At 47.5% G+C, this 26230-nt stretch overlaps 1 protein-coding gene across 1 annotated transcript in view; it reads left to right on the forward strand.

Moving 5' to 3' along the window:
- Positions 1-26230, forward strand: part of MAN2A1 (mannosidase alpha class 2A member 1) — a 309002-nt gene that overhangs the window by 135708 nt on the left and 147064 nt on the right. The window contains exon 4 of the mRNA XM_063964104.1: positions 1650-1821. Within this exon, the coding sequence (XP_063820174.1) occupies positions 1650-1821 (172 nt within the window). The remainder of the gene's footprint in view (positions 1-1649; positions 1822-26230) is intronic.

The following is a 26230-nucleotide window of genomic DNA, read 5'->3' on the forward strand; positions in this document are numbered from 1 at the left end:
AAAAAGACTTAGGGGTTCACATAGATAACAAATTAAGCAGCAGTACCCAAAGTAGGAGTGAAGCAAAGAAGGCAAATAAGATATTAGCATGCATAAAACGGGGAATTGATGCAAGGGACGATAGTATTATATTCCCATTATATAAATCACTAGTGAGGCCACATCTTGAATACTGTGTGCAATTTTGGGCACCATATTACAAAAAGGATATCCTGGAACTAGAAAAGGTTCAGAGGCGGGCGACCAAACTAATCAAGGGCATGGAGACGCTGGAATACGAGGAAAGGCTTGCAAGGCTAGGCATGTTTACATTGGAAAAGTGAGACTAAGAGGGGACATGATCAACCTCTGCAAATATATAAGTGGTCAATACACAGAGCTTGGGAGGGACCTGTTTTCTAGAAGATCAGAACAGAGGACACGTCACTCGCTTAGGTTAGAGGAGAGGAGTTTCCGCACATTGAGGCAAAAAGGTTTTTTCACAGTAAGGACAATACGTGTTTGGAATTCCCTGCCTGAGAGAGTAGTAACAGCAGACTCGGTCAACGCCTTTGAGAATAGGTTAGATAAATTCCTATTGGATAAAGATATTCAGGGTTGTGGTGCGTAGTCACACATTATAGTTAAAATAACTAGTCCTAACATAAAAATAACTAGTCCTATAATAGGACTGCATAGGAGACCACAAAATAGGTTGAACTTGATGGACAATTGTCTTTTTTTTTTTTTCAACCTTAGTTACTATGTAACTATTCTCCCTCTTGGCGTGTCCATGACACCCCTGGAGGGAGAATAAATATGTGAGCGCAGCGAGCCCGCGAGGGGCTCTTTTGCGCTCACCCTGCAGCCTGCATGCCGGCAGTCGGGATCCCAAGCGCCGTCATTAACATACTAGACCCGATTAATTTACCTCTAGTTGTAGCCTTGCTAGCCTCCCAAATCAAGCCATGGGCTTCTTTAGTAGCTTCCCTTAATGCAGTTTTAATTTTGTCAAATTCTGTAATGTGCTGTTAGTCCCATGATTTCCTCCTCTGATGGTCTTGCAGGCACTCAAGGGTTGAGAGGTGAAGATATGGGTGCTTGATTTTACCAATTTATACTAAAGTACCATAACTGTTGTATCTGTGCACTTGTAATATGTTCTCAGACTCCATAACTTTTTTTTTTCTTTTCTCCTATCCCAGATTACACTTTTTTTTTTTTTTTTTTTTTTTCATAGGAGAGAGGCCATAAAACTACAATATTGTTTGTCGAAAATTGTTTTTTGGTGTATTATTTTTATGCTAAAGTTGTGTTTAGGTAGGAGTTTCCATTAATTAGGAAATTATTTTTTATAGCATATCTCACAGTAATCATATAAAATCTAATTGTTGCTGTGGTTTAGTGTCAGTTGTCACCTTAAATACATCGTAAATATCCCTGATTGTGTGTTAAGACTGGTTCATACTAACTTTGTATATTCAAGTGTCTTTCTACTGCATTCTCAGGTGGTTGAGTTATTTAATTTACTGTTCGCTATGTATTCCTGCCGGATAAAGACAGTGATTAGTCTAGAAGTGTAGGCTAGGTATTTGTGCTGAACTGTGGAGATTTTTTCCTTCTAAAGCTTTTAACCTTCCAGTGACTTCTTGTTTATATTTGTCTTGTAGGCTGGCTGAAAACCTTTGATGACTATTTTAGAGACCAGACACAACATATTCTTAATAACATGGTTGTGAAGCTACAAGAAAATAAAGAGCGGAAATTCATTTGGTCTGAGATCTCGTATTTCGCCAAATGGTGGGAAGGAATTGATAACCAAAAAAAAGAAGCAGTTAAGAAGTAAGTGTAATATACAGTTGTACCCATTTTTTATTTTTTCATTTAATGTCCCCTGGCTGCTTATAGGAGCTTCCAACAGTTATTGCATATCTTCTTTACTGGATCTGTTAGGATCCCGGCAGTTGAAATAGAGAAGCTGGAATCCCAACATAAATCACTATCCCGGCACTGGGATCCGAAACGAGGATTTGACATGCTGTTAGAGAGAGAGGCTGTGGGGATAGGGAGGAGAGATTAGGTTTAGGCTGCCGGGGTAAGGGGGGGCTTAGGGTTAGGCACCCCCGTGGAAGTTTAGGCTGTGGGTAGGAGGGGTTAGGGTGAGGCACTACCGAGGGGGGTTAAGTATAGGCTGCGGGGGATGAGGGGTAGGGTAAAGGGGGGTACTCACGGAGCGATATTCTAAGCAATCTGACTAGATTGCTTAGAATATAAGCCTGATCGCTCCGTGTGTAGCCCTTACAGCGATAGCGATGCGCAGCCCCGCGCATCGCTATCGCTGCTGCTAGATTGGCCTGCCGTGCAGGCCAATCTAGCGGGTCGCTCACTTCATCCGCTGGGTGAAGTGAGCGGACCCCCCGTCTCCCCCCGCACGCTCAGCACACATCGCGCTGTGCTGAGCGGCAAGAGAGATGTGTGCTGAGTGGTTTGCTCGGCACACATCTCTCCCCGCATCAGCCCGTTTATATGGGCCTTTAGGGTCAGGCTGCTGGAAAGGTGGGGTAGGGTTAGGGATCATGGTTAGCTTTTTTAAAATTATTCTGTGTCAGAATTTTAATGACTGGGATGCCACTGTCTGTATTTTGACAGCCGGCATCCCAACCGCAGGAACCCGAATACCATGCCCTTCTTAACAAAGTGATGAGTAATTATAAATGTCTTTTTGGAGACCTTTCTTCTTGGGGACAAAAAATGACCTTTATGAATTTGGTCCCATTAAGACTAGGCTTGCAGTAAATACAGCCAATGAAGGGCGCACGTTTTTAGATCTGTTGGCCAAAGTTAGGTGCTGTTGGGTGTATTGACCAGGTTAATTTGATGATGTCAATTTGATTTTATTACCTGAAACATAAATATGAAACTGTATATTAAATGTTTATTTGTATTTTTTCCTAGGAATAATACACTTGTCTATAAAGAATATTTATATGCAGTTTAAGGGGTCTATTTACTAAGCCTTGGATGGAGATAAAGTGGACGGAGATAAAGTACCAGCCAATCGGCTCCTAACTGCCATTTCTCTTACATCCTAGAGGATACTGGGGTCCACATTAGTACCATGGGGCATAGACTAGGAGCCTTAGTATTACATTAGTACCATGGGTCCACTAGGAGCCTTGGGCACTTTAAGAAATCAATAGTGTGCCCTGGCTCCTCCCTCTATGCCCCTCCTACCAGGCTCAGTTTAGAAAATGTGCCCGGAGGAGCCGGTCACGCTTGGGGAAGCTCTTGATGAATTTTCTGCATTTATTTTCTGTTTGTTATTTTACAGGCACTACTGGGTGGCAACAGCATGCCTGCTTCGTGGGACTTAGGGGGGAGAACGGCCCAACTTCCTAAAGAGTTAATGGTCCAGTTTCTCCGCTGACAGGACACTGAACTCCTGAAGGAGTCATTCGCAAGCCCCACCATGGCGAGCGTACCCTCCTGCAGCACGCCTCCACCCCTAACAGAGGCAGAAGAAAGAAGAGTGGTGAGTAGAATGCCGGCGTCCCGATTAACGGGTCGCCGGCAGGAATGGCTGCACAATGGTAGGAGCGCAGCACTGACATGCAGGCTGCGCTCCGGGGGCTCAGGAGGACATGCGTATGTGTGTGTCCCGCTGTGAGGCGCGCGGAGCCACCAATTATTACCCACACTGGCCAACCAGCTTAACAGGGGTTCTAACCCTCTGTTAAGCAAATCAAGACCTCAGGCCAGTATAAAAAAAACAGGAAGCCGCGTGCCATTACAGGGGCGGAGCTTCACTATGAGCGGATCCAGCAGCTCACCAGCGCCATTTTCCCTCTGCAGCTTACACTGACAAGGCATCACAGGGAAGCGCAGCTCCTCCACAAAGACTCCACGTCACTTCAGCTGTACCAGGGGGTTTTAGGAGGGGGGAGGGGGGGGAGTGGTGTAGAATACTAAGCCCTTTTAAGGGACTTAGTGTGGCGATCCAGCTGAGTTTACTTGGCTAAAAGGATGCGGTGTGGCTGGCTCCGTTTTCTGTGTCTCCCTGCAGGCTCTGTGTGGGTTAAACTGTGTTTTCACGTTCTGTGTGTGGGTCCCTTCACGTTACCATGTCCAGGGACTGTGTTTCCTGCACAGCAGAGTGTCTGTCCTCCCCCGGAGACTCACTACCATGTACCCACAATAGTACACATTCTCAGGCTAGTGGGTCAGAACCCCCATGGTTAGATTCCATTAAGGAGATGATATCTAATATTTCTCTGACGTCCTAAGTGGATGCTGGGGACTCCGTCAGGACCATGGGGATTAGCGGCTCCGCAGGAGACAGGGCACAAAAGTAAAAGCTTTAGGATCAGGTGGTGTGCACTGGCTCCTCCCCCTATGACCCTCCTCCAAGCCTCAGTTAGGTTTTTGTGCCCGGCCGAGAAGGGTGCAATCTAGGTGGCTCTCCTAAAGAGCTGCTTAGAGTAAAAGTTTTGTTAGGTTTTTTATTTTCAGTGAGTCCTGCTGGCAACAGGCTCACTGCAACGAGGGACTTAGGGGAGAAGAAGTGAACTCACCTGCGTGCAGGATGGATTGGCTTCTTAGGCTACTGGACACTAGCTCCAGAGGGACGATCACCGGTACAGCCTGGATGGGTCACCGGAGCCGCGCCGCCGACCCCCTTGCAGATGCTGAAGAGAGAAGAGGTCCAGAAATCGGCGGCTGAAGACTTCTCAGTCTTCATGAGGTAGCGCACAGCACTGCAGCTGTGCGCCATTGCTCTCAGCACACTTCACACCAACGGTCACTGAGGGTGCAGGGCGCTTGGGGGGGCGCCCTGGGCAGCAATGAAAGTACCTATGCTGGCTAAAAATACATCACATATAGCCCCTGGGGCTATATGGATGTATTTAACCCCTGCCAGGTTGTCAGAAAAACGGGAGAAGAAGCCCGCCGAAAAGGGGGCGGGGCCTATTCTCCTCAGCACACAGCACCATTTTCCTACACAGCTCCGCTGCTAGGAAGGCTCCCAGGCTCTCCCCTGCACTGCACTACAGAAACAGGGTTAAAACAGAGAGGGGGGGCACTTATTTGGCGATATTATTATGTATTAAGATGCTATAAGGGAAAACACTTATATAAGGTTGTCCCTGTATAATATAGCGTTTTGGTGTGTGCTGGCAAACTCTCCCTCTGTCTCCCCAAAGGGCTAGTGGGGTCCTGTCCTCTATCAGAGCATTCCCTGTGTGTGTGCTGTGTGTCGGTACGTGTGTGTCGACATGTATGAGGACGATGTTGGTGAGGAGGCGGAGCAATTGCCTGTAATGGTGATGTCACTCTCTAGGGAGTCAACACCGGAATGGATGGCTTATTTAGGGAATTACGTGATAATGTCAACACGCTGCAAGGTCGGTTGACGACATGAGACGGCCGGCAAACCAATTAGTACCTGTCCAGGCGTCTCAAACACCGTCAGGGGCTTTAAAACGCCCATTTACCTCAGTCGGTCGACACAGACACGGACACTGACTCCAGTGTCGACGGTGAAGAAACAAACGTATTTTCCATTTGGGCCACACGTTACATGTTAAGGGCAATGAAGGAGGTGTTACATATTTCTGATACTACAAGTACCACAAAAGAGGGTATTATGTGGGGTGTGGAAAAACTACCTGTAGTTTTTCCTGAATCAGATAAATTAAATGAAGTGTGTGATGAGGCGCGGGGTTCCCCCGATAGAAAATTATTGGCGGTATACCCTTTCCCGCCAGAAGTTAGGGCGCGTTGGGAAACACCCCTTAGGGTGGATAAGGCGCTCACACGCTTATCAAAACAAGTGGCGGTATTGTCTCCAGATACGGCCGCCCTCAAGGAGCCAGCTGATAGGAGGCTGGAAAATATCCTAAAAAGTATATACACACATACTGGTGTTATACTGCGACCAGCGATCGCCTCAGCCTGGATGTGCAGCGCGGGGGTGGCTTGGTCGGATTCCCTGACTGAAAATATTGATACCCTTGACAGGGACAGTATTTTATTTACTATAGAGCATTTAAAGAATGCATTTCTATATATGCGAGATGCACAGAGGGATATTTGCACTCTGGCATCAAGAGTAAGTGCGATGTCCATATCTGCCAGAAGATGTTTATGGACACGACAGTGGTCAGGTGATGCAGATTCCAAACGGCACATGGAAGTATTGCCGTATAAAGGGGAGGAGTTATTTGGGGTCGGTCCATCGGACCTGGTGGCCACGGCAACAGCTGGAAAATCCACCTTTTTTACCCCAAGTCACATCTCAGCAGAAAAAGACACCGTCTTTTCAGCCTCAGTCCTTTCGTCCCCATAAGGGCAAGCAGGCAAAAGGCCAGTCATATCTGCCCAGGGATAGAGGAAAGGGAAGAAGACTGCAGCAGGCAGCCCATTCCCAGGAACATAAGCCCTCCACCGCTTTTGCCAAGTCCTCAGCATAACGCTGGGGCCGTACAGGACTCCGGTGCGGTGGGGGGTCGTCTCAAGAGTTTCAGCGCGCAGTGGGCTCACTCGCAAGTGGACCCCTGGATCCTACAAGTAGTATCCCAGGGGTACAGATTGGAAATTCGAGACGTCTCCCCCTCGCAGGTTCCTGAAGTCTGCTTTACCAACGTCTCCCTCCGACAGGGAGGCAGTATTGGAAACAATTCACAAGCTGTATTCCCAGCAGGTGATAATTAAAGTACCCCTCCTACAACAAGGAAAGGGGTATTATTCCACACTATATTGTGGTACTGAAGCCAGACGGCTCGGTGAGACCTATTCTAAATCTGAAATATTTGAACACTTACATACAAAGGTTCAAATCAAGATGGAGTCACTCAGAGCAGTGATAGCGAACCAGGAAGAAGGGGACTATATGGTGTCCCTGGACATCAAGGATGCTTACCTCCATGTCCCAATTTGCCCTTCTCACCAAGGGTACCTCAGGTTCGTGGTACAAAACTGTCACTATCAGTTTCAGACGCTGCCGTTTTGGATTGTCCACGGCACCCCGGGTCTTTACCAAGGTAATGGCCGAAATGATGATTCTTCCTCAAAGAAAAGGCGTCTTAATTATCCCTTACTTGGACGATCTCCTGATAAGGGCAAGGTCCAGAGAACAGTTGGAGGTTGGAGTAGCACTATCTCAAGTAGTTCTACGACAGCACGGGTGGATTCTAAATATTCCAAAATCGCAGCGGTCTCCGACGACACGTCTGCTGTTCCTAGGGATGATTCTGGACACAGTCCAGAAAAAGGTGTTTCTCCCGGAGGAGAAAGCCAGGGAGTTATCCGAGCTAGTCAGGAACCTCCTAAAACCAGGAAAAGTGTCAGTGCATCATTGCACAAGGGTCCTGGGAAAAATGGTGGCTTCTTACGAAGCGATTCCATTCGGCAGATTTCACGCAAGAACTTTTCAGTGGGATCTGCTGGAAAAATGGTCCGGATCGCATCTTCAGATGCATCAGCGGATAACCCTGTCTCCAAGGACAAGGGTGTCTCTTCTGTGGTGGCTGCAGAGTGCTCATCTACTAAAGGGCCACAGATTCGGCATTCAGGACTGGGTCCTGGTGACCACGAATGCCAGCCTGAAAGGCTGGGGAGCAGTCACACAAGGAAAAAATTTCCAGGGAGTGTGATCAAGTCTGGAGACTTCTCTCCACATAAATGTACTGGAGCTAAGAGCAATTTACAATGCTCTAAGCTTAGCAAGACCTCTGCTTCAAGGTCAGCCGGTATTGATCCAGTGGGACAACATCACGGCAGTCGCCCACGTAAACAGACAGGGCGGCACAAGAAGCAGGAGGGCAATGGCAGAAACTGCAAGGATTCTTCGCTGGGCGGAAAATCATGTGATGGCACTGTCAGCAGTGTTCATTCCGGGAGTGGACAACTGGGAAGCAGACTTCCTCAGCACGACCTCCACCCGGGAGAGTGGGGACTTCATCGGGAAGTCTTCCACATCATTGTGAACTGTTGGGAAAGACCAAAGGTGGACATGATGGCGTCCCGCCTGAACAAAAAACTGGACAGGTATTGCGCCAGGTCAAGAGACCCTCAGGCAATAGCTGTGGACGTTCTGGTAACACCATGGGTGTACCAGTCGGTGTATGTGTTCCCTCCTCTGCTTCTCATACCTAAGGTACTGAGAATTATAAGACGTAGAGGAGTAAGAACTATACTCGTGGCTCCGGATTGGCCAAGAAGGACTTGGTACCCGGAACTTCAAGAGATGCTCACAGAGGACTCATGGCCTCTGCCGCTAAGAAGGGACTTGCTTCAGCAAGCTCCATGTCTGTTCCAAGACTTACCGCGGCTGCGTTTGACGGCATGGCGGTTGAACGCCGGATCCTAAGGGAAAAAGGCATTCCGGAAGAGGTCATTCCTACCCTGGTCAAAGCCAGGAAGGAGGTGACCGCACAACATTATCACCACATGTGGCGAAAATATGTTGCGTGGTGTGAGGCCAGGAAGGCCCCACGAAGAAATTTCAACTCGGTCGATTCCTGCATTTCCTGCAAACAGGAGTGTCTATGGGCCTCAAATTGGGGTCCATTAAGGTTTAAATTTCGGCCCTGTCGTTTTTCTTCCAGAAAGAATTGGCTTCAGTTTCCTGAAGTCCAGAAGTTTGTCACGGGAGTACTGCATATACAACCCCCTTTTGTGCCTCCAGTGGCACTGTGGGATCTCAACGTAGTTCTGGGATTCCTCAAATCACATTGGTTTAAACCGCTCAAATCTGTGGATTTGAAATATCTCACATGGAAAGTGACCATGATGTTGGCCCTGGCCTCGGCCAGGCGAGTGTCAGAATTGGCGGCTTTGTCTCACAAAAGCCCATATCTGATTGTCCATTCGGACAGGGCAGAGCTGCGGACTCGTCCCCAGTTTCTCCCTAAGGTGGTGTCAGCGTTTCACCTGAACCAGCTTATTGTGGTACCTGCGGCTACTAGGGACTTGGAGGACTCCAAGTTGCTAGATGTTGTCAGGGCCCTGAAAATATAGGTTTCCAGGACGGCTGGAGTCAGGAAAACTGACTTGCTGTTATCCTGTATGCACCCAACAAACTGGGTGCTCTTGCTTCTAAGCAGACGATTGCTAGTTGGATGTGTAGTACAATTCAGCTTGCACATTCTGTGGCAGGCCTGCCACAGCCAAAATATGTAAATGCCCATTCCACAAGGAAGGTGGGCTCATCTTGGGCGGCTGCCCGAGGGGTCTCGGCTTTACAACTTTGCCGAGCTGCTACTTGGTCAGGGGCACACCCTGGCTGAGGAGGACCTGGAGTTCTCTCACTCGGTGCTGCAGAGTCATCCGCACTCTCCCGCCCGTTTGGGAGCTTTGGTATAATCCCCATGGTCCTGACGGAGTCCCCAGCATCCACTTAGGACGTCAGAGAAAATAAGAATTTACTTACCGATAATTCTATTTCTCGTAGTCCGTAGTGGATGCTGGGCGCCCATCCCAAGTGCGGATTGTCTGCAATACTTGTACATAGTTATTGTTACAAAAATCGGGTTATTATTGTTGTGAGCCATCTTTTCAGAGGCTCCGCTGTTATCATGCTGTTAACTGGGTTCAGATCACAGGTTGTACAGTGTGATTGGTGTGGCTGGTATGAGTCTTACCCGGGATTCAAAATCCTTCCTTATTGTGTACGCTCGTCCGGGCACAGTATCCTAACTGAGGCTTGGAGGAGGGTCATAGGGGGAGGAGCCAGTGCACACCACCTGATCCTAAAGCTTTTACTTTTGTGCCCTGTCTCCTGCGGAGCCGCTAATCCCCATGGTCCTGACGGAGTCCCCAGCATCCACTACGGACTACGAGAAATAGAATTATCGGTAAGTAAATTCTTATTTTCTATCCCATATTGAGAAAGAGACTCAATACTTAAGACAGTCTATGGATGACCTGATGAATAGAGATTCAGTTCCCATACCAGCGTCTCAGACCCCTGCCATTTGCCCACAAAAGCGTACTCTTGCCCAACTCGTGCAGGCTGATACTGATGACGATACATCAGACACAGAGGAGGGTGAAGTGGATGCGAGTGGGGGGGATGCAGTCCTGTCACAAGGAATACAAGCCCTGCTAGAAGCTACTATTAGAGATGTCCTGCACATTCCTGACAAGGTAGAGGAGGCGAATGAGGAATCTTATTTTAATGTAAAAAATAAATACTCCGCTACTTTTCCAGCATCAAAGGAATTGAATGCTCTGTTTGAGGAAACCTGGGCTAATCCTGACAAAAAGTTTCCGATCCCTAAAAGGTTAATCTCATCCTTTCCCTTTCCTCTGGAGGGTTACGTTCCTGATGCTCAGAACTAGAGAGATGTTGTGTAGAGTCCAGAGCACCAGGACGTGACGCTGAAATAAGGGATAGTACGGGAATAGCCCCTAGCACCCTACCTCCGTTGTTAAACCCGTGTGGTCAGTTCACGCCTGAGTGACTATGGTTTCTTGGGCCCACGGCAGCCGCGTTTGAAGGGCGGATTAGGTCTGCCCAACTCCGATGCCCCCTGGTCTTAGAGTGAGACAAGGCGTGAACCGAGACAGGATAATAACAAGGGGACCGCTAACTAAAGCAAACAGAAGCTAGGGGCTGCTAACTACCCTAAAACTAAATATATGTGCGGCACGCCGCCAAAGAAAAGAACAACAAAAGATTCCACTGTCCACTCCCCACACGGCACCGCCGAGTGCCGGGGAGGACAGTGAAAAGCGGAAACCTCCGCAAAAACCACCATACAAAAGTAAAACAAGGACTAAGCGGCCTAGGCCACAACACGCGGCAGAAGCCGCTACTCACGAAACCGGGAGAGAACCCCAACAAGCGAGAACCCCCAGATGACCGCAACAGGTTCACTTGGACAGGAAGGATTCCCAGGACCGGCTTCAGAACTCCAGAACTCATGAGCACAGGGAGCAGGATCGACCAGATACAGCTGACCAGGAACAGACGTTGCAAGGCAGGAACAGCATACAGGAAGCTATCACCGGCAAGGCTGCAGTGTGCTGGCTCCCATAAAAAGACCCTGCTGGCCAATGACAGGAGGGCCAGCAAAACCAGCCCCCAGACCCTAATTACTAGTTGCCGTGCAGCTGCCCTGCTGCACGAGCAACTAATCAATTCTATCTGGCAACGGGGAACGCGGTCCGCCAAAGGCGTCCCCGTTGCTATGGACCCAGCGGCTGAGGACGCCCGGCGTCCTAGCGTTGCCAGGGACCCGGCGGCTACAGTACGCACGGCGTCCTGGCGTTGCTAGGCGCCGGGCGGGCAGGGAGGAAGCTGCGGCGGCCGTGAGCGTCGCTCGGAAGCAGACCGAGCGGCACCGCGGCACGTAACATGGAAGATAGAAAGAAATGGGAAAACCCGCCGAGTGTGGACGCATCGGTATCTAGGTTTTCACGTAAGATAGTCTTACCTGTTCCTGGGGCAGCATCCTTAAAGGACACGGATGACCGCAAGATTGAGACCACTCTCAAATCTTTATACACTGCTGTTGGGGTGGCCCAGAGACTCACTATTGCTTGAGCATGGATCACTAGGGCCATTGCTAAGTGGTCAGGTAACCTAATTGACTGCTTAGATTCCTTACCCAGGCGGGAGATAATTTTACTCCTACAGCATATTCAAGACTCTGCCAACTTTATGGTGGAGGCCGTAAAGGAAATTGGTTTGCTCAATGCATACACCACTGCCATGGCAGTGTCGGCACGCTGGGGCTTGTGGCTACGCCAGTGGACTGCGGATGTGGATTCCAGGAAAGGCGTGGAAAGCCTACCATTCGCAGGTGAGGCCCTTTTTGGAGATGAACTGGATACGTGGATATCCAAGGCTACGGCGGGTAAGTCTACATAACTTCCTTCTGCAGCACCCCCAGCTAGGAAAACCTTCTCTGCTCCAACTCTGCAGTCCTTTCGGACAGCGAAATTTAAAGGCAAATCCAAAGGTTCTTCTACAGCCTTCAAAGGCAATAGAATTAAACCCAGAAAACCAGCAACTGCAGGTTCTGAGGATCAGACCTCCGGGTCTGCTTCCTCAGAGCCTTCAGTATGACGGTGGACCACACTGCCTTTAAGGCAGGCAGGTGGGAGCCCGGATACATTATTTCAGTCACATTTGGGCAACATCATGCCAGGATCCCTGGGTCAAAGACCTTATCGCCCAGGGATACAGACTGGAGTTTCAGGGACTCCCACCTCACAGATTCTTCAAATCAGGCTTACCAGCTTCTCCAGAAGCGGGTATGACTTTGCAGGCAGCAATTCAGAAACTGGTACAAACTCAGGTCATTGTCCCAGTTCCACTTCAACTACAAAACAAAGGTTATTACTCCAACCTGTTTGTGGTTTCCGAAACCGGACAGTTCGGGTAGGCCCATTTTAAACCTCAAGTCGCTGAACCCGTACTTAAGGATGTTCAAGATGGATTCTCTGAGAACGGTGATCTCAGGTCTGGAGGAGGGGAAATTTCTGGTGTCTCTGGACATCAAGGATGCGTACCTCCATATTCCAATTTGGCCACCTCATCAGGCTTATCTACGGTTTGCACTACAGGACTGTCACTACCAGTTCCAGTCTCTGCTATTTGGCCTCTCCACGGCACCAAGGGTGTCACCAAGGTAATTGCAGAGATGATGCAAGGAGTGAACATAATACCATACCTGGACGACCTGCTGATAAAAGCACCATCCAGGGAGAGGTTGTTGGACAGCATTGCCCTTTCAACCTGACCACTCCAGGATCACGGGTGGATTCTGAACCTACCAAAATCCCACCTGGAACCAACTCGGAGGCTTCCGTTCCTGGGGATGATACTGGATACAGAGGAACAGAAGGTATTTCTTCCGTTGGAAAAGGCATTGGAAAAGGCAAGGGTAATCCAGTCGTTGGTGCGGGATGTTCTAAAACCAGCCCGGATATTGATGCATTTATGCATTCCCCTTCTGGGGAAGATGGTAGCCTCTTACCGAGGCCTTGCAGTACGGAAGGTTTCATGCAAGGCCCTTCCAGCTGGATCTGTTGGACAAATGGTCCGGATCGCATCTTTACATGCACCAGAGGATATGTCTGTCGCCAAAAGCCAGGATTTCTCTTCTGTGGTGGTTTCAGACTTCTCACCTGACTGAGAGTCGAAGGTTCATGATTCAAAATTGGATTCTGCTAACCTCAGACGCAAGCCTCAGAGGTTGGGGAGCAGTCACCCAAGGGGAACAGTTCCAAGGAAAATGGTTAAGTCGGGAAGCCATTCTTCTGATCAACGTTCTTCAAGATCACGCCATTCAAGTTCAGTCGGACAATGTGACGGCGGAAACGTACATAAACCGACAGGGCAGAGCGAAGAGCAGAGCAGCAATGTCAGAGGTAACAAGGATTCTCCTCTGGGCAGAAAAACACGCGGTAGCGCTGTCGGCAATCTTCATTCCGGGAGTAGACAGCTGGGAAGCGGACTTCCTCAGCAGACACGACCTCCACCCAGGAGAGTGGGGCCTTCACCCGCAGGTGTTCGAGTCCTTGACTCGCCGGTGGGGAATTCCACAAATAGACATGATGGCCTCTCATCTCAACAAGAGGCTCAAGCGGTATAGTTCCTGGTCAAGGGACCCACAAGCAGTGGCGGTGGACGCTCTGGTGACTCTGTAGGTTTACTAGATGGTTTACTACTTCCCGCCTCTTCCATTGATCTCAAGAATTCTTAAAAGAATAAAAAGGGAAAAGGTTCAAGCAATTCTCAGTGCTCAGGACTGGCCAAGAAGGGCCTGGTACGCGGATCTACTGGAGATGCTCCTAGAGGACCCGAAGCCTTTGCCTCTTCGAGAGAGTCTTCTCCAACAGGGGCCATTCGTCTAGACTTAACACGGCTACGTTTGACGGCATAGAAGTTAAACGTCAAATTCTAGCCTGGAAGGGAATCCCGTACAAGGTTATTCCAACCCTGATACGAGCCAGGAAAGGGGTAATGTCTAAACATTACCACGGTATTTGGAAAAAATGTCTCGTGGTGTGAAAACAGGAAATTTCCTACAGTGGAATTTCAACTGGGACGTTTTCTCCTTTTTCTGCATTCGGGTGTGGATGTGGGCCTACGTTTAGGCTCCTTAAAAGGCCAGATTTCAGCCTTTATCCATTTTTCTTCCAGAAACAATTGGCTTCACTCCCTGAGTTTCAGACATTCTTGAAGGGTGTTCTGCACATCCAACTGCCCTATGTGCCTCCCACGGCACCTTGGGATCTCAACGTGGTGTTGCAGTTTCTACAATCGGAATTTACAGGAGGTTGACGTAAAGTTTCTTACGTGGAAGACAGTTACACTTTTGGCCTTAGCTTCAGCCAGGCGGGTGTCTGAACTGGTGGCGCTGTCTCACAAAAGCCCCTATTTGATTTTTCATGAAGATAGGGCTGAAATCAGAACTCGTCACCAATTTCTTCCTAAGGTGGTGTCTGCGTTTCATATCAACCAACCTATTGTGTTTCCGGTGCTTACTTTACACCTCTGCTACCTCAAAGTCCTTGGATGTGGTGAGGACTTTGAAGATCTATGTGAAGCGGACAGCTAGTCACAGAAAATCTGACTCGCTGTTTGTTCTCTATGATCCCAAGAAAATTGGGTGTCCTGCTTCAAAGCAGTCTATTGCTCGCTGGATCAGGCTTACTATCCAGCAGGCTTATTCTACGGCAGGATTGCAGGTTCCTATAGTATAGGCCCACTCTTCTAGGTTGGTGGGTTCCTCCTGGGCGGCAGCCCGGGGGGGTCTCGGTTTTACAGCTCTGCAGAGCAGCTACTTGGTCGGGTTCGAACACGTTTGCTAAGCTCTACAAGTTTGGCACTTTGGCCGCTTAAGACCTTCACTTTGGTCAATTAGTTCTGCAGGAACCTCAGCACTCTCCCACCCGGTTTGGGAGCTTTGGTACATCCCCATGGTATTAAATGGAACCCCAGTATCCACTAGGACGTAATTGATAATAGGATTTTAATTATCTACCGGTAAATCCTTTTCTCGTAGTCTGTAGAGGATACTGGGCGCCTGACTGGTGCTTCGTGATTCCTGCTCTGTTACTTCGTTAAGTATTGTGGTTGGTTCCTGTTCACGTTTGGTTAGCATGGCTTTCCTCTTGTTTGTGTGTGCTGGTTCGAATCTCACCACTGATCTGTTACATCCTTCCTCTGGATATGTCCGTCTCCTCGGGCACAGTTTCTAGATTGAGTCTGGTAGGAGGGGCATAGAGGGAGGAGCCAGTGCAAACTATTGATTTCTTAAAGTGTCCAAGGCTCCTAGTGGACCCGTCTGTGCCCCGTAGTACTAAAGTGGATCACAGTATCCTCTACGGCAGGCATGTCCAAACTGCGGCCCTCCAGCTGTTATGAAACTACACATCCCAGCATGCCCTGACACATTTTTGCTGTCAGAGAATCCTAAAGCTGTGTCAGGGCATGCTGGGATGTGTAGTTTCTCAGCAGCTGGAGGGCCGCAGTTTGGACATGCCTGCTCTACGGACATACGAGAAAAGGATTTACCGGTGGATAATTAAAATCCTATTTTTTCAAATCTAGCCTGAGACATGGCAGTTAGGAGCTGATTGGCTGGTACTTTTATCTCTGTCCACTTTATCTCCATCCAAGGCTTAGTAAATAGACCCCTTAGTCTTTGATGTGCAATGGGATACTTGAATGGGTTGAAACGTTTTAGACCAAGGGCAAGTTTTACTAAATTTTGATTTTTCAATGTCGAAGACAGTCACCTGCGGCTTTGACAGATGATGCTGTTCTAAAATCACAACAGGGAATCAATATTAAAGCAGCTTGTTTAGTATTGCATTCTGTTGCCATTTTAAAATTATCAGTCAAAGCTGCTGATTGTTGGTGGCTTTGAGAAACCATGAGTTTCTAAATCTAATACTAGTGATGTGCACCGGAAATTTTTCAGGTTTTGGATTTGGTTCCGCGGCCGTGTTTTGGATACGGACGCATTTTGGCAAAACCTCCCTCAATAACCATAATTTCCACTCATTTCCAGTCTATTCTGAACACCTCACACCTCCAATATTATTTAGTCCTAAAATTTGCACCGAGGTCGCTGGATGACTAAGCTAAGCGACCCAATTGGGCGGCACAAACACCTGGCCCATCTAGGAGTGGCACTGCAGTGTCAGACAGGATGGCACTTAAAAAAAAAAAAATTGGCCTCAAACAGCACATGATGCAAAGAAAAGAGAAAAAGAGGTGCACTGTGGTCGCTGGATGGCTAAGCTAAGCGGCACAAACACCTCAATATCACAGGAATTATTTGTTCTAATCAATGGTATTATTGGTCCAAATCACTGGAAGAAAATGACAAAATCACAGGAATTATTCGTTCTAATCAATGGTATTATTGGTCCAAATCACTGGAAGAAAATGACAATCGCAGGAATTATTCGTTCTAATCAATGGTATTATTGGTCCAAATCACTGGGAGAAACTGACAATCACTGGAATTATTTGGCAAGATCACTGTAATTAATAATTATAAATCACTGATATTAATTGGTAAAATCTCGCTATCGCCTGCCTAGTGAAGTGGAATCTAGATGGGATTTTGTACCGGGGACACACTAACTACATCAATTGTCTAAATCCCAATGCACTAATGGTGGAAAACGGGCGCGCGTCTAACAGCGCACTGATTATACTGAGAACTGATTATACTGATCACTGATACTACGGAGAACTGACACTGGGCAGCGAGAACAGCACTGGACTATTGTACTGTAGTATACTGGTCACCACAATGCAGCACTGACACTGAGCACAGATATTAAGCACTGATCAGGATACTAGAAGTGACAATGCAGCAAGATAATGCCTACTGTACTGTACTACTATATACTGGTGGTCACCACAATGCAGCACTGTACTACTATATACTGGTCCCCACAATGCAGCAAAGATATTGAGCGCTGATCTGGAGAACAGAACTGAGTCTGACACGGAGCTGCAAGATACAGCAATGAACAACTGTACTGTACTACTATATACTGGTGGTCACCACAATGCAGCACTGTACTGCTATATACTGGTCCCCACAATGCAGCAAAGATATTGAGCACTGATCAGGAGAATAGAACTGAGTCTGACACGCAGCTGCAATATACAGCAATGGACAACTGTACTGTACTACTATATACTGGTGGTCACCACAATGCAACACTGTACTACTATATACTGCTACCCACAATCCAGCACACTGAGCACAGATATTGAGCTTTTCAGGCAGAGAACGTAGTCACGTCCTCTCCGCTCAATCGACAATGCACGAGTGAAAATGGCGGCGACGTGCGGCTCTTTATATGGAATCCGAATCTCGCGAGAATCCAACAGCGGGATGATGACGTTTTTCCCCGTTCGGGTTTTGCATGTTAGGCGGGAAGAACCGAGGCTGCCTCGGACCTGTGTCAACCACGTGAAGTTCGGGGGGTTCGGATCTCGACGAACCGAACCCGCTCATCTCTATCTAATACCAATTCTTTTTAAAATGGTTATTTGTCAAATTATCTTCCAAGTCTGACTGCATGCGTGCTGTAAGAAATGGTGATGGGGAAGGAATAGAAAGAGAATATATTTGCTATTGTAAACGCTTTGGGCATGGTTCTTATTCTGAAGCAGTGGCAGTGTCTGACTCAGTGGAGCGATGCATTCCGCATGTGTCTGCATGCATCCCAATTTTGTTAGTACAGGGTCGCAGTACAGATTTGGAAGTACTGCATCAGAAATTTTACTGGACGGTGACTGGGAGGTAATGGGGATGGCTAAAGAGACACATGGAGATGTTGCAGGTGTGTTTCCGAAAGAGAGTTGTCCAGAGATACTGAACCGCTCACATAGGAAGCCATGCTAAGAGAAACTGCATCTGTAAATTTCCATAGTGCATCTAAAGAGGCCTTGCACATTCACATACACGGATTTGCACTAGGTAAGGGAATTGTAGCGGCATTAGCATAGAGACGCAGGCGCATCTGATACAGACTACGCGACCGCTTCTGTGCCGAAATGAGAATCAACGTTTTTATGTGGTATGTTTGAGTATGTCCTATAAGAAAAACTGCCATCCTTGCTGTAGGGACCGTGCCCAGGGTGCTTACTCTTGTAAAAGGAGGATGACTATATACTGCATTGTTAATGAGAGACATGTGGTATATTTACTAAAGTGCCGGTTTCTAGAAGTGGAGATGTTGCCCATAGCAAACAATCAGATTCTAGCTATTATTTTCTAGAAGGTGCTAGATAAATGTACAATAGAATCTGATTGGTTGCTATGGGCAACATCTCCACTACTAAAAACCAGCACTTTAGTAAATATACCCCATGGTGAATAGACAGTAGTTTATACATCATATTTGCCACTATAAAGAATTGGTTGACATCTATTCCATAGATTGACACAGTGGACATTAATCTATACTGTAATCATGAGAGTGACATCGTAATGCTCAGACTGGTTGCCTCTGAGAAATAAATATATTGATCTTCTATCAAGTAAGAAACTTTTATCCCAACCTGTAGATGCTTGAGCTTGGGTGTCTGGTGTTATATTAGCTGCTATGGGGGCAATTCATTTAGCCTCCTCCGGGCAGTTTGACACAGGCATTTATCAGAGATTTTTTTCTGAGCCCTATGAGGTCCCTGATAAGTGCCCTGTTTTTGCCATTGCGGCTGTGAAAACACATAGATCAGTGAACTTATCACGGATCCTATGTAGGTATTTTTTCGGGTGGTAAAAGCTGGCTGTAATTGGATTGCCAGGAAAAAAACATTGTGGTTAAGTCACGTTTTTACTGCCAGAATAATCGCCAATTAATCGGGCACTTGAGTTCCCAAATGTGATCTGACTTTCTTGTTTAAGTGTAAATTGGCTTTTTGTTTCTGAAAATCCTTCCTTCTGTTATATAGGGCCCTTTTACAGAATTATTTAGCTTCCTGGCAAGTAAAGAACTAGGTTTCTCTATCTGTAACACATTTTTAGTTGATTTAAAGCATGCTAAGCTTTTTGTAACATAAGTATATTAAGCTGCGGTTTTACTTCCTGCATCTGTGATTTAATAGAATCTATTGGAAACCTCTTGTCGACTTATTCCAGAGCTGTAAAAGAATGAAGGCGTTATTCATGCTGTTGAACTCCTTCTACTCTGTGTGCATAGTTTAATTAGTTCTCCTCTAATAAGTGTCTGTATAGGTAGAAAAATTACGGATGCTGAGTTGTCCCCTATACTGTTCTGTATTCCAGTTTATGACCGATCTGGCTTATAAAAAGGAATTAAAAAATAAAGATAATTGACTTTCTCTGACGTCCTAAGTGGATGCTGGGGACTCCGTCAGGACCATGGGGATTAGCGGCTCCGCAGGAGACAGGGCACAAAAGTAAAAGCTTTAGGATCAGGTGGTGTGCACTGGCTCCTCCCCCTATGACCCTCCTCCAAGCCTCAGTTAGATTTTTGTGCCCGGCCGAGAAGGGTGCAATCTAGGTGGCTCTCCTAAAGAGCTGCTTAGAGTAAAAGTTTTGTTAGGTTTTTTATTTTCAGTGAGTCCTGCTGGCAACAGGCTCACTGCTACGAGGGACTTAGGGGAGAAGAAGTGAACTCACCTGCGTGCAGGATGGATTGGCTTCTTAGGCTACTGGACACCATTAGCTCCAGAGGGATCGAACACAGGCCCAGCCATGGAGTCCGGTCCCAGAGCCGCGCCGCCGACCCCCTTTCAGATGCCGAAGAGTGAAGAGGTCCAGAAACCGGCGGCAGAAGACTTTTCAGTCTTCATGAGGTAGCGCACAGCACTGCAGCTGTGCGCCATTGTTGTCAGCACATTTCACACCAGCGGTCACTGAGGGTGCAGGGCGCTGGGGGGGGCGCCCTGGGCAGCAATGAAATACCTATACTGGCTAAAAGATACATCACATATAGCCCCTGGGGCTATATGGATGTATTTAACCCCTGCCAGGTCTCAGAAAAACGGGAGAAGAAGCCCGCCGAAAAGGGGGCGGGGCCTATTCTCCTCAGCACACAGCGCCATTTTCCCTCACAGAAATGCTGGTGGAAGGCTCCCAGGCTCTCCCCTGCACTGCACTACAGAAACAGGGTTAAAACAGAGAGGGGGGGCACTTATTTGGCGATATGATTATATATATTAAGATGCTATAAGGGAAAAACACTTATATAAAGGTTGTCCCTGTATAATTATAGCGTTTTGGTGTGTGCTGGCAAACTCTCCCTCTGTCTCCCCAAAGGGCTAGTGGGGTCCTGTCCTCTATCGGAGCATTCCCTGTGTGTGTGCTGTGTGTCGGTACGTGTGTGTCGACATGTATGAGGACGATGTTGGTGAGGAGGCGGAGCAATTGCCTGTAATGGTGATGTCACTCTCTAGGGAGTCGACACCGGAATGGATGGCTTATTTAGGGAATTACGTGATAATGTCAACACGCTGCAAGGTCGGTTGACGACATGAGACGGCCGGCAAACCAATTAGTACCTGTCCAGGCGTCTCAAACACCGTCAGAGGCTTTAAAACGCCCATTTACCTCAGTCGGTCGACACAGACACGGACACCGACTCCAGTGTCGACGGTGAAGAAACAAACGTATTTTCCATTTGGGCCACACGTTACATGTTAAGGGCAATGAAGGAGGTGTTACATATTTCTGATACTACAAGTACCACAAAAGAGGGTATTATGTGGGGTGTGAAAAAACTACCTGTAGTTTTTCTTGAATCAGATAAATTAAATGAAGTGTGTGATGATGCGTGGGTTTCCCCCGATAAAAAATTATTGGCGTTATACCCTTTCCCGCCAGAAGTTAGGGCGCGTTGGGAAACACCCCTTAGGGTGGATAAGGCGCTCACACGCTTATCAAAACAAGTGGCGTTACCGTCTCCAGATACGGCCGCCCTCAAGGAGCCAGCTGATAGGAGGCTGGAAAATATCCTAAAAAGTATATACACACATACTGGTGTTATACTGCGACCAGCGATCGCCTCAGCCTGGATGTGCAGCGCTGGGGTGGCTTGGTCGGATTCCCTGACTGAAAATATTGATACCCTTGACAGGGACAGTATTTTATTGACTATAGAGCATTTAAAGGATGCATTTCTATATATGCGAGATGCACAGAGGGATATTTGCACTCTGGCATCAAGAGTAAGTGCGATGTCCATATCTGCCAGAAGATGTTTATGGACACGACAGTGGTCAGGTGATGCAGATTCCAAACGGCACATGGAAGTATTGCCGTATAAAGGGGAGGAGTTATTTGGGGTCGGTCCATCGGACCTGGTGGCCACGGCAACAGCTGGAAAATCCACCTTTTTTACCCCAAGTCACATCTCAGCAGAAAAAGACACCGTCTTTTCAGCCTCAGTCCTTTCGTTCCCATAAGGGCAAGCAGGCAAAAGGCCAGTCATATCTGCCCAGGGATAGAGGAAAGGGAAGAAGACTGCAGCAGGCAGCCCATTCCCAGGAACAGAAGCCCTCCACCGCTTTTGCCAGGTCCTCAGCATGACGCTGGGGACGTACAAGCGGACTCAGGTGCGGTGGGGGGTCATCTCAAGAGTTTCAGCGCGCAGTGGGCTCACTCGCAAGTGGACCCCTGGATCCTACAAGTAGTATCCCAGGGGTACAGATTGGAAATTCGAGACGTCTCCCCCTCGCAGGTTCCTGAAGTCTGCTTTACCAACGTCTCCCTCCGACAGGGAGGCAGTATTGGAAACAATTCACAAGCTGTATTCCAAGCAGGTGATAATCAAAGTACCCCTCCTACAACAAGGAAAGGGGTATTATTCCACACTATATTGTGGTACTGAAGCCAGACGGCTCGGTGAGACCTATTCTAAATCTGAAATATTTGAACACTTACATACAAAGGTTCAAATCAAGATGGAGTCACTCAGAGCAGTGATAGCGAACCAGGAAGAAGGGGACTATATGGTGTCCCTGGACATCAAGGATGCTTACCTCCATGTCCCAATTTGCCCTTCTCACCAAGGGTACCTCAGGTTCGTGGTACAAAACTGTCACTATCAGTTTCAGACGCTGCCGTTTGGATTGTCCACGGCACCCCGGGTCTTTACCAAGGTAATGGCCGAAATGATGATTCTTCTTCAAAGAAAAGGCGTCTTAATTATCCCTTACTTGGACGATCTCCTGATAAGGGCAAGGTCCAGAGAACAGTTGGAGGTCGGAGTAGCACTATCTCAAGTAGTTCTACGACAGCACGGGTGGTTTCTAAATATTCCAAAATCGCAGCTGTCTCCGACGACACGTCTGCTGTTCCTAGGGATGATTCTGGACACAGTCCAGAAAAAGGTGTTTCTCCCGGAGGAGAAAGCCAGGGAGTTATCCGAGCTAGTCAGGAACCTCCTAAAACCAGGAAAAGTGTCAGTGCATCATTGCACAAGGGTCCTGGGAAAAATGGTGGCTTCTTACGAAGCGATTCCATTCGGCAGATTTCACGCAAGAACTTTTCAGTGGGATCTGCTGGAAAAATGGTCCGGATCGCATCTTCAGATGCATCAGCGGATAACCCTGTCTCCAAGGACAAGGGTGTCTCTTCTGTGGTGGCTGCAGAGTGCTCATCTACTAAAGGGCCTCAGATTCGGCATTCAGGACTGGGTCCTGGTGACCACGGATGCCAGCCTGAAAGGCTGGGGAGCAGTCACACAAGGAAAAAATTTCCAGGGAGTGTGATCAAGTCTGGAGACTTCTCTCCACATAAATATACTGGAGCTAAGAGCAATTTACAATGCTCTAAGCTTAGCAAGACCTCTGCTTCAAGGTCAGCCGGTATTGATCCAGTGGGACAACATCACGGCAGTCGCCCACGTAAACAGACAGGGCGGCACAAGAAGCAGGAGGGCAATGGCAGAAACTGCAAGGATTCTTCGCTGGGCGGAAAATCATGTGATAGCACTGTCAGCAGTGTTCATTCCGGGAGTGGACAACTGGGAAGCAGACTTCCTCAGCACGACCTCCACCCGGGAGAGTGGGGACTTCATCGGGAAGTCTTCCACATGATTGTGAACCGTTGGGAAAGACCAAAGGTGGACATGATGGCGTCCCGCCTGAACAAAAAACTGGACAGGTATTGCGCCAGGTCAAGAGACCCTCAGGCAATAGCTGTGGACGTTCTGGTAACACCGTGGGTGTACCAGTCGGTGTATGTGTTCCCTCCTCTGCTTCTCATACCTAAGGTACTGTGAATTATAAGACGTAGAGGAGTAAGAACTATACTCGTGGCTCCGGATTGGCCAAGAAGGACTTGGTACCCGGAACTTCAAGAGATGCTCACAGAGGACTCATGGCCTCTGCCGCTAAGAAGGGACTTGCTTCAGCAAGCTCCATGTCTGTTCCAAGACTTACCGCGGCTGCGTTTGACGGCATGGCGGTTGAACGCCGGATCCTAAGGGAAAAAGGCATTCCGGAAGAGGTCATTCCTACCCTGGTCAAAGCCAGGAAGGAGGTGACCGCACAACATTATCACCACATGTGGCGAAAATATGTTGCGTGGTGTGAGGCCAGGAAGGCCCACGAAGAAATTTCAACTCGGTCGATTCCTGCATTTCCTGCAAACAGGAGTGTCTATGGGCCTCAAATTGGGGTCCATTAAGGTTCAAATTTCGGCCCTGTCGATTTTCTTCCAGAAAGAATTGGCTTCAGTTCCTGAAGTCCAGAAGTTTGTCAAGGGAGTACTTTTGTGCCTCCAGTGGCACTGTGGGATCTCAACGTAGTTCTGGGATTCCTCAAATCACATTGGTTTAAACCGCTCAAATCTGTGGATTTGAAATATCTCACATGGAAAGTGACCATGATGTTGGCCCTGGCCTCGGCCAGGCGAGTGTCAGAATTGGCGGCTTTGTCTCACAAAAGCCCATATCTGATTGTCCATTCGGACAGGGCAGAGCTGCGGACTCGTCCCCAGTTTCTCCCTAAGGTGGTGTCAGAGTTTCACCTGAACCAACTTATTGTGGTACCTGCGGCTACTAGGGACTTGGAGGACTCCAAGTTGCTAGATGTTGTCAGGGCCCTGAAAATATAGGTTTCCAGGACGGCTGGAGTCAGGAAAACTGACTTGCTGTTATCCTGTATGCACCCAAAAAACTGGGTGCTCTTGCTTCTAAGCAGACGATTGCTAGTTGGATGTGTAGTACAATTCAGCTTGCACATTCTGTGGCAGGCCTGCCACAGCCAAAATATGTAAATGCCCATTCCACAAGGAAGGTGGGCTCATCTTGGGCGGCTGCCCGAGGGGTCTCGGCTTTACAACTTTGCCGAGCTGCTACTTGGTCTGGGGCACACCCTGGCTGAGGAGGACCGGGAGTTCTCTCACTCGGTGCTGCAGAGTCATCCGCACTCTCCCGCCCGTTTGGGAGCTTTGGTATAATCCCCATGGTCCTAACGGAGTCCCCAGCATCCACTTAGGACGTCAGAGAAAATAAGAATTTACTTACCGATAATTCTATTTCTCGTAGTCCGTAGTGGATGCTGGGCGCCCATCCCAAGTGCGGATTGTCTGCAATACTTGTACATAGTTATTGTTACAAAAATCGGGTTATTATTGTTGTGAGCCATCTTTTCAGAGGCTCCGCTGTTATCATGCTGTTAACCGGGTTCAGATCACAGGTTGTACAGTGTGATTGGTGTGGCTGGTATGAGTCTTACCCGGGATTCAAAATCCTTCCTTATTGTGTACGCTCGTCCGGGCACAGTATCCTAACTGAGGCTTGGAGGAGGGTCATAGGGGGAGGAGCCAGTGCACACCACCTGATCCTAAAGCTTTTACTTTTGTGCCCTGTCTCCTGCGGAGCCGCTAATCCCCATGGTCCTGACGGAGTCCCCAGCATCCACTACGGACTACGAGAAATAGAATTATCGGTAAGTAAATTCTTATTTTTACACACACTTGGACAAATACATTTGTTGGTACACTTACATCTCATTGAAACAATTCCTCATGACAAGTGATGACATTAAAAGCTATTTTCTTATATATACCTTCATGCCTTCCTGCCATACAGTAAAACATAGAAACTGTAAAAAAAAAAAAAAAAAAAGGGGGTAAACTTACTCTTAAAGATATTCTAAAATGGCCTCGACAGATATGTTGGTACCTCATAGAAAAGAAGATAAATTACTGGATTATAGTGATATTTCAAACTGATGTGTGACGCTAATTCAAGAAAGCAATCTTTTAATAAGTCATTCGGCCTATTTAAACTGAGAAAAGTAGTCACTGCGCTGTTTGGTATCATTGTGTGCACCATACTGAGCATGGGACCTGACTCTGATTTGTGAGTAAAGCAAGAAAAAACAAGTAACTTTGCACCTGGATAAACCATGTTGCACTGTAATGGGTTCAAATGCTTTTTTTTTTTTTTTGTCATGCAGTGTAAATACTGGTTGCTTCTACGTGTAACACGCAACTGCTGAACAGCTTCATTTGTAAACTGCAATTTAGATTTGAGCTTGTAGATACCACCTCCCAAATCAAAATATCTCTGCACATTTTATATCTGCCCCACCTGCAATGCACAATTAGTTGCGATTTTTGCTTTACTCCCAGAATCTGGCCGATGGACCAAAGAAATCAAATTAGAGTGTTTTCGGAGGAGATCAGAATGAAAATGATAAACAACCACGTTAAAGGTAAGGGCTAGAAGACAATCTCCAATCAGCTTGATGATATAGTGACTACAGTTACAATTATTAGGAGGAAAATCAACCTCCAATTAAAAAGGATAATGAGAATATCCCCCAAAAAAAGAGCCAATGGAAACTTCCAAAGAGATGCAAGCTGAACTCAAAGGCCAAGGTATGTCAGTGTCTGATAGCACCATCTAAAGCAGTGTTTCCCAACCACGGTCCTCAAGGCACACCAACAGTGCAGATTTTAGTGATAACCATGTTTGAGCACAAATGGTTCAATCAAAATAACTGAGGTACTAATTAAATCACCTGTGATCAGGTATGGTTATCCTTAAAACCAGGACTGTTAGTGTGCCTTGAGGACCGTGGTTGGGAAACACTGATCTAAAGCTTTTTGAGTGATAGTGGACTTCTTGGAAGAAGACCCAGGAGGAGTCAACTTTTGTAAAAAAAAAAAAAAAAAAAAACGTAAGGAAGACGGACTGGAATATTTTGGGAGAATGTTTCTTGGACAGATTCAAAAGTGGAGCTTTTTGAAAAGTCACAAGTGACTCAAATCATGTTACATGC

This window comes from Pseudophryne corroboree, chromosome 1 (assembly GCF_028390025.1).
Source record: "Pseudophryne corroboree isolate aPseCor3 chromosome 1, aPseCor3.hap2, whole genome shotgun sequence".
In the NCBI taxonomy this organism is placed as follows: Eukaryota; Metazoa; Chordata; class Amphibia; order Anura; family Myobatrachidae; genus Pseudophryne; species Pseudophryne corroboree.